The sequence below is a fragment of the Gambusia affinis genome, linkage group LG11, assembly GCF_019740435.1.
Source record: "Gambusia affinis linkage group LG11, SWU_Gaff_1.0, whole genome shotgun sequence".
In the NCBI taxonomy this organism is placed as follows: Eukaryota; Metazoa; Chordata; class Actinopteri; order Cyprinodontiformes; family Poeciliidae; genus Gambusia; species Gambusia affinis.
The window spans coordinates 5798212-5807424 of NC_057878.1; the positions used below are offsets into that span (position 1 = coordinate 5798212).

General features: G+C 42.9%; 1 protein-coding gene across 3 annotated transcripts in view; it reads left to right on the forward strand.

The window, feature by feature from the left end:
* Positions 1–8520, forward strand: part of man1a2 (mannosidase, alpha, class 1A, member 2) — a 115114-nt gene extending 106594 nt beyond the window's left edge. For all 3 annotated transcript variants that reach the window (XM_044131741.1, XM_044131742.1, XM_044131743.1), the window contains exons 13-14: positions 4332–4447; positions 7265–8520. In XM_044131741.1, coding sequence (XP_043987676.1) covers positions 4332–4447; positions 7265–7400 — 252 coding nt within the window. In that variant the 3' untranslated portion in view covers positions 7401–8520. The remainder of the gene's footprint in view (positions 1–4331; positions 4448–7264) is intronic.
* The last annotated feature ends 693 nt before the right edge of the window (positions 8521–9213 follow it).

Below are 9213 nucleotides of genomic sequence, written 5' to 3' on the forward strand. Positions count from 1 at the left end.
AAAGCTAAGGCTGCGCTCACACAGCACGTCTTCAGGCTCAGTTCCAATTTTTTTATGCTGAAATCAGATTTTTCTGGATGCGTGCGTTTGTGGTTGTCCATATTACTGATTAAATGCGATCTCAGTCAGACGTCTGTGAGAATGGTTGTATAACTCCAAAGTGACCCGCATTCGCAGAAGAAGAACGTTGGCGTCACACTGGAGTGCTGTGTCACTCCGCTGTCTACGGATCGATTTTAAAATTGTCGAGCAACGGGAGCCGACTGCATCGTCACAAGATCATCAAATGAAGGAAGTAGTAATAATTATCTTTACATATAATTTCAAGTAATACCAACGGACTTTTGTGGAGTCCAACCTGCTGCAGGCGAGGAGCGTCTGACAAAACGGCTTAAACGTCCAGATGAGCCGGTGGTGCTGGTTGGTTTGCACAAGGCTGCCGCAATTAATCAATTCATCTGATGATGAATTAAAATATGTTTGATCATTTCCATTCATTTGAAGAGCTACTTTGGTCACAGAAACATAATCCGTTTTATTCATGTTTTCGGATGTGTGTGTGTTTTGTTTTTTTTTTCCCCCAGTTTGTTGTGAAGATATTTAAAATATCTTCCAGTTCTAAGAGTTCTTTGCAAAACTGAAGTTTATTTGTCTTTGAGAGAGCAAACTTGCATTATTATCCAATCAATATATTACTCGAAAATTGTCCAAAACAACGATGTTATCATTTATCACAATAATTTCCGGGCCTATTTATCGTCTAGAAAAAATGTATTGCGACAAGCCTGTGTGTGCATGTTTGCGTGTGTGTGTGTCGTGTGTGTGTATTGCAGCTTTCTGTGCCATTTTGTAAATGAGTTTGAAGGTGAAGGCCCGGCTGCTGCGCTGTGAAATATGTCCCACCTTGGCAGCTGTTGCCCCCCTCCTCCTCTCACCAGTGGACAGTTTAATGGTACAAATAATTTAGCGCAGATGGTCATGCTTTCTGATTGTAAGGGTGCGCTCGCCTCACAGCAGCTGAAAGATTGCCGTAAAACTGATTTAACTCATGTTAAGCTAGTTTTAAATAGCAACACATCTAATTAGTCCTGTTAGCTTGCTAGAATGTATGTATATCTTTATAGATGTGTGTGTGTGTGTGTGTTTGAAATAGAGCGACACGGCTCCATGAATCAAAAAGCGCCGGCCTGCAGCGGCCCATGAATATCAGGAATTATGGTCCAAACTCTCTGCGAAGCAAATCTGCTGACGGCAACGAGGTCACACGATGACATTCCTGCGTGGACTGGATCAGTGTGTGTGTGTGTGTGTGTGTGTGAGATGGAGGAATGGCTGAAAGACGAGGGGCAGAGATAATACTATTCAATTACATGTGCTAATAGTGAAAGTCGATAGGCTGTGTCCCGCAGTATAATGCAGCCAGAATTAGTCAGCCAGGGCCAAATCTACTGTGATAAGTTCCCTTTGGAAATCAATGGAGCTAATATGTGCTAGCAGGCCGTTAGCGTCACCTGCTGGACGATCGATAAACTTTTAATGACATTGAGTGTGAGGAGGGGCAGGCTGGTGTACCAACTTTTTTATTATTATGTTTCAGTCGGTATTTATTTAATGTGAGCTGGAGGAGCTGTCTAATCCGACAGTCGGGCTCAGTGTGGTTTTCTCACTTCTTCTCCCTGGTCTTGTCACCAGCAAACTTGTCACTTGTCACGCCGTAGGTCATAACCTCTCCTCATTCTGTCATTTCTCTTGTTTACATACCTTCCTGTCGGGCAGCGAACCTGATTGAAGCCTTTAAACAGAACTGCTTTTTCTATACCGACCAAGCAGAGTTCTGTTTTCGTGTGCTTTTAACCAATTTCAGAGTCCCAAGGCCGCCATGCTGTGCTGTGAGAAGAAAAGTGTCGGCCATTGAATTCCTGAGTGCTGCTGCCGTCAACGAGACGGAGTCTTCAGACGCAGGAATATTACAGCTCGCTGTGTTAAATAACCCGTGTCCGTATCAGGAACAGAAATGAAAACATTCTCAAAGAGTGATGCTCTGAACTCAACCGCAGGGAAACATTGCAGTAATCCTATCGCAGTGTATCGAACGCTGGGGGAATGTTTGTGGGTTTACAGTGAAGGATTTCAGCTGCTTTTCAAGATCTACAACTGAAGACACCGCCGTGAATTTATGCGTACCTGAGGATGCACAGATATGGAAATTTGATATAAATATTGCTGTTATTTATATCAAATTTGGCCGATAATTGATATTTACAGATATATCTATTTTACTACGCTTTCAATACCTTGAAGAAAAAGAACTCCTTGACCCAACCATTGCCTTACGGGCTTTAGAGAAACTCTCCATAATTCTTTTTGCATTACTCACAAGCTGTGTTTCCATTACAAATGCGCTCAAATCTTTGTCGATGTTCCGCTAACATTGGAAAAAATGCACAATTTTGCAATTGCGGTGTTTCCATTAAACAAGAAATTCAATTAAAATCAAAGTTAAATAAGTTTGTTCACTGGAGAAGTCTTTTTTTTTTTTTTTTTTATACTGCGCCGTCGTCATCCAACTACTTCCTGTTGTTTTCTTCGTCGTTTCCGTCAGTAGTAACTTCCGGTTGTTGATCATGTGACTTGCGTGATTTGAAAATGTTTTTCCATAACAGTTTTGAGAAATACACTAATTTCAATACAGCACAAAAACCACATTAAAAAGTGTTTTTTCAGAAATCTTTTTTTTTATTTTTATTAACACGTTTCCATTAAGCAAATTTATTTTCAGAATTCCAATTCCTGCAATTACATGACCAATGGAGACTCAGCTAGTGTCACATGATCAACCTTCTGCACTGCCCCTTCAGTAACAAACGGCCACAAAATGGAAATAAATATCGGTTGTAAATATCGATCCAGTTTTATTTACCGATACCGAAAGGTTAAAAGCCTTGTAATACCGACCGATACCGATGTTAATGCCGATATTTCCTTCATCCCTAATATATTTGGGCCTGTTTGTATAAATTAGACCCTGTAAGTTCGAGAAAATCCTCACATTAAATTTGCATCCCAGGTTTTAGTTTCTGGACATTTAACTCTCAACAAACGTTTGAAATGGATCTACAAAATCCCACGATGAGGGTATTAAAGCTTTTCACCGGAAGAAGGTCACAGAAATCTGTTATGGTTGAAGGAAAGGCAGAAGGACACAAACACTTCAGCTGTCCAAAATGTAAACCAGTCAAGAATTTCAACCATCAGCCGTCCTGATTTACTCACCATCAGGCCGTCTGTACGGATCAGGACCAGCCTCCAGACTTTAGCACATTGTTCCCTGATGGTGACGTCCTTCGTCCTTCCAAAGGAACATTTAATGTACAGAGACTAATTCAAACTACCATAACCCAAAGCAAGTCATTTTTTAAATGTCAGCTGACATATTTTAAACTAGACTGAGTCGTTGGAGGAGGGCAGACCTGTGACTGCTCCCGTTCTGGAGCTTTTTTGTGGAAGAAGAGCAGAAATGCTGGGAAGCGTTTGTGTTTTGTAGAGCGGCTTTCTCCTGACTGTCACCCCAGGACCAGCTCTAATCTGTCTAAAGCAGAGAAATTAATTACAGTGTGCTTTTATAAGCTTATTAAAATGTGTACTGCTCCCCCACCCGTTCTCTTTCCTCTGCTCCTTTCTGCTCTCGTTTCGTCGTACTCTCTGATCTGTCGTTCCTTCCTTTGACCGTTTCTCTTTAGACGTCGCCGCTCGTTTCTGTTCAAGTCTTCATTTGTTTTACACCTTTGACGTTTGTGATTTCCTTACCTCCTTCCCTGCGTGTTCCCGTTCTTTGTACTTCTTGCTCTTTTAGGGTTCATTCACATCCTCTTTAATCACACCTAGTTTGCTTGCCTAGAATATCTGGTTCATTTGGGGAAGTGGGAACGCACAATTAAAAAATCAAACTCTGGTTCGCCCGAAATCCTCAGTTAAAGTGAACTGTGTTGTCTCTTGGTATTTTGCCAAAGACAAAAGAGGAATCCTTCAACCACTAAAATCTGATGCTTCTGTTTACATGGTTGTGCTCAGGAAGGAAGTTGTGCTCAGTGTCGTCTTCTCAGGTTTTGTGCATCATTTTCCTCAGTCGTTCTTGGTGTAGCACCGCCACAGGCAAGGAGGGTAACAGCTTTTTCATAGAGTTTGGTTGATTTGCGGTCTGAAAGCGAACCGCAGCAGCCGAAAATGTAATAGATGTTGCGATTTTGGTCCCCAATGGAACGTGGTCCACTGCTCTATCAGGTTTGAAAAGACTCTTACATCCTTCCTTTTCTCCATCCGGTCTCCTCCAGGCCATTGATAAGTACTGCCGCGTGAGTGGAGGCTTCTCCGGAGTGAAGGACGTCTACTCGTCCAACCCGACCTACGATGACGTGCAGCAGAGCTTCTTCCTCGCCGAGACTCTCAAGTGAGTTTGATTTGAAGCAGTTTCCTCCTTAACACTTAGACACTTTAACCTGCAGAAGTCCAGTATAAGTTGGACTTTGCCCAGAACCAAAGCAGTAGATCCTTGATGCCTGTGTGTTTGATGCAGAGGGAACCCCTGGTTTGGTTTTCCATCCCATCAAAGGAGTCTGGGGAGAATCGCTCTGGTGGTTCACTGGTTCCCCCTGGTGGCTGCTCTGTGTAAATGATCCCCTTCAGGCTCTGTGCTGCTTTTCTAACCAGTTTCTCAGGCTTCCTTTGCAGTCTGGAATTAGATCTCACTATTTTCCAGGTCTGGATGAATATGGAAGAAATAGATTATGGAACATTGTTTGTATTTCCAGACTTTATTCCATGATTTAAACGTTTTGTCCTTCATTTGTTCCTTCTCCCTTCCTTCTTTAATTCCTTGCTGCCTTGTCTTTATCCTTTAATTCTGTCCTTTTTTCCTTCCTGTGTCTTTTCACTCCTTAGTTTCATTCTCCCTTACTTACTTTATGTCCTTCCTTTAATCCTCCTTTCTTCTCTACATTAGTCCCTGGTGTCCTACTTTTATTCTTTCTCTCGTTCTTTTCTTGCGGCCTTCATCCCTTCCTTCATGCCTTTAACTTCTTTCTGTCCTTTCTGTCTTTCTTCTTTTCTGCCTTGATTTATCGTGCCCTTCCTTTACACTTGTTTTCCTTCATCCATCCTTCCAACCTTTTTCTCTGTCCTTCCATACTTCCCATTCTTCCTTCCCTTTAAAAAGGGCTTTTCTCCCTTCTTTTCTGCAGAGTTTCTGTTCTTCCTTCATTCCTTTGTTTCGTCTTTCCTTCCTTTCTGCCTTCCAAAGTAAAGTGACATTTCCCTGCTGCCGATCAGACCTCAGCTTCTGACTTGGATTGAAACAAACACTGACGACACTTCTGATGCCACCAGCGTGTGTGTGTGTGTGTGTGTTTGGTGTGTGAGCTCTGAAATGTCAGCTGCCATGCTGGCCACCCGCTCTTTGAGACGCTGATATTTCAATCCTTATGAGTTTGGAAGCCTTTTGTGTCTTTTTTTTTTTTTCCTTCAGTGTTTGTCCCAGCTGAGAGAATCTCATCAGAGCAAAACTGTAGCCGCGCTCTGATTGGCTGCTGCGTGCCTCTGATTGGCTGCTGCGTGCCTCTGATTGGCTGCTGCTCACCTCTGAGTGGCTGCTGCTGGCCTCTGATTGGCTGCTGCTCACCTCTGAGTGGCTGCTGCTGGCCTCTGATTGGCTGCTGCTGGCCTCTGATTGGCTGCTGCTCACCTCTGAGTGGCTGCTGCTGGCCTCTGATTGGCTGCTGCTGGCCTCTGATTGGCTGCTGCTGGCCTCTGATTGGCTGCTGCTGGCCTCTGATTGGCTGCTGCTGGCCTCTGATTGGCTGCTGCTGGCCTTTGATCATCAGATAAGCAGCATTCAGGAAACCACGTCTCTCTGTTTTCCAGTCGTGTGGATTTGACCTTTTCTCCTCTTCTGTTGCAGCAATTAAGGAGTTATTGCAAACTGTGTGATGTGAAAACTATGTTTATAAAAACAAACAAAGTGCTGACAAATGTAGGATTTGGTAATAATAATGATATAACTTTTGGGTAAATCAGTATTTGAAAATGAGCTTAAACACTCTTTCAGGTTCTCTTTGAATAAAATCTTTTGTTGATTTGGACGTGATTAAGACTAATGAACTTTGTTGAGGAAAAAAAATTGTTCCCTTTGAAGAACCCAGAGCACCATGTTGCCACCACCGTGTTATGTTTTGTCTCTAACAATTTTCTACCTGGCGTTTTTAAAAAGGGGTTTGTACTTCTTCAAATCAAACGAAATTGGTGCTACGTTTGTACAGCAAAAAAAAAAAAAAATGTTTGTGCTGCTACAATTTCTTTTTTTTTTTCTTTTTTTTATAAATTTCTGGAGGTCACAGAAGGTCAACCAGCCCCTCCCACATTTATGAAAGCAAACAAAATTTGTGCCAATCATTTTGCTACGTTTGTTCTGCTAAAAAATTGTTTGTGCCGCTTATTTTTTCTTTTAAGATTTACCAAACGTTCAACTGGGCCCCTAAAGTACCAAAGTCGAACAAAGTTGTTGTGAGAGGGGCCGGTTGACCTTCTATGACCTCTGAAAACCTTAATCAAAGTCCTTAATAGCGGCACCAATGAAAATGATTGCAGCACAAACCCATCTGGTTTGGTGTCAAAATTGTTTGTGTTTATAAATGTGGGCGGGGCCAGTTGACCTTCTATGACCTTTGGGAACTTTTATTAACATATCAACACGAATAGCAGCACAAGCAAAAATTATTGCAGCACAAACGAAGCACAGTTTATGCTAAATTTTTTTCTGCTTTGAAGAGTGACAGGTTGGTTTCAGCTTCTCTCAGGTGATTTAAACTGTTTAAACTTTTCTTTTCTGGGTGTTTTATTAAAATCCTTATTGCATTTTGTTGGCAAAGTTCATGTTTAAATATTTTAAGCTCTTAGAGCTTTAAATACCTAAAGGACTACACTGGACTCTTTTGACACATTTTAGTTTTGTTTATGTTCACATCATCTTAATTTGATTTATCTCAATATTTTAAAAAAGCAACATGTTGGGTTTTTTTTCTAAATATAGGAGACAAAAATGTCGTCTTCTTCATAAACACCTTGTAGCAATAACAACAGTGTTTCATTCAGGGTTTGCTGTCATGTTGAATTATTAATTTCTCCCTCTACTCCCTTCACCTGCCCCTGCATTGCCCTCCTCCACCCCTCCACCATGCCCCGCCCCCTCCTTGCCACCTTGCCCCGCCCCCAGGTATCTGTACCTGCTGTTCTCCAGTGACGACCTGATGCCGTTCGAGAGCTGGGTCTTTAACACCGAGGCCCACCCGCTGCCCGTCCTCCACCTGGGCAACATCACCCTGCCCGGCAGCGACCCCGCTCAGCGGTAGACGCACACGCTCGCCTCCTCCCATTCCTCCTCCTCCTCCTCCACAGCACCAGGGGGCGCCACCTTTCTGCTCAACCCAGCCCCATCCAACACTGGACAAACTTCCATGGGAACTCTTCATCTGCATCCGGACTGCAGACATGAGCCAGAGGAGACGGAGAGACCGCAGCCCAGAGGAACGGACTGACTCTCTGGATCTCCCTCTCTTCTTCTTCTCCTCCTCTTATTTCTGTGTCCTCCTCTCCGACTCTCGCTGTAGATCCGTGTGTTCGTTGCTTCAGCCAGACGGACGGTGGGTGTGCTGCTCAGCCTTTTCTCGGCTCTGAATCGAAGAGCTCCAAACGAGAGGCTTTGTTTTTGTTTTGTTTTTTTATTTGATTTGACCAAACGTCCTCCATACTGACTCGAGCCAAGGCCCTCGGAGTGCAAACTGAAGGATTACGCAAACGGACACTTGAAGGGTTTGTTTCCCCTCCACGCTAACAGACTAGTGGACATTTTACAGGGTCTGTTAGCGAGACGTCGGGGTTTTTTTTTTTTTGTTTTGAGGTTTTTTGCATTAATGGAGACACAGGGTCGTATGAAAGCCCTCCACTTCTCCCCCCCCATGTCCTGAACCCGTTTTCTGTTCGATCATCAGATGGTCCAAGACCTCAAACTGTAATCAAATCACCTCTTTACAAGCAGGTGGGGACAGCAGTAACCACCTAATATAAAGCTGTTTTTTCGTTTTGTTGTTTGTTTTGGAGTTATGGACCATTTTGAGAGAAAGTAATTAAAGAAGAACGGCAGCAGGCCTCCATGTACCAGTCTTACCAGTTTCTGTTCCATCCTAAAACCATCCTGCTGCTGCCGCTGCTGCTTCACCGGATGCTGCTCCTCTTCCCGTTTTCTACAGGTTCCCCCATCATCGTCCCGTCACGTTTTTTTCCTTCCATCCTCTCTAAGATGTTCTCGTTTCCTCCGTTTTCAGTGACACCTCGCTTTTTGGTATACGTGTTTGTGACGGTGGCTCCGCTTTAAATCATTTTGTTTGTGCACTTTGTTACGGGGAAACTCTTAAGGACGAAGAAGTAGAGTGGTGTAGCACTGAAAGAGGTGAATAAATGATTACAATACTCCTCGGTGCAGAGCTTTCATCGACCATTTTCTGTGTCCGTCCGCTATCTATCAGTCATGCTTTTTGCTGTTTCCATCTTTATGTGAAAACAATCTTAAGTTTTTTTGATTTGATTTTTTTACCCCAACTTCTTCAAATCCTCTTGATGTCAAATAATTCAACCGTTTGTTGCTTTTAACAAATTCTAAGCTGCATAAAATGGTTTGACATAGTACAAAATATAGTTAATGTCTCCAGAAAAGTTACAATTTTTTTTTTTTTAAGGGTATCGGCATGCCATTTAAAATGCTAAAAGCCCTGCACCGTTTTTACAATTTCTCCTTTGCTTTCAGCTCATGATGTTCATATTTATTTCCATGTTCAAAATTAAGAAATAGCTTTGAAAAATCGTTGCGTACAGAACAACAAACTCTCAGTAGTCGCCCATTACAAAAGCAGTGATTGCTGCAGCTACAGCCGAAACGTGAGCTCATAAGGTGGAGATTTAGGTGCTGATTTATTTACAGAGGAAGGGAAAGAAAGGAGGAATGTTTTTGAGAGCAGCAGATTGGAGATCTAGCAGATTGGCACGCGACTCAGGGATTTCGAAGCACTTTGTGGTGAGCCTGGCCTGACAGAGTGACGAAAACTAAAATACTGAACTTCTGGGAGCGTTCAAGAAAAGTTGGGCCCTGCCCACACAGAGAAGATTTTA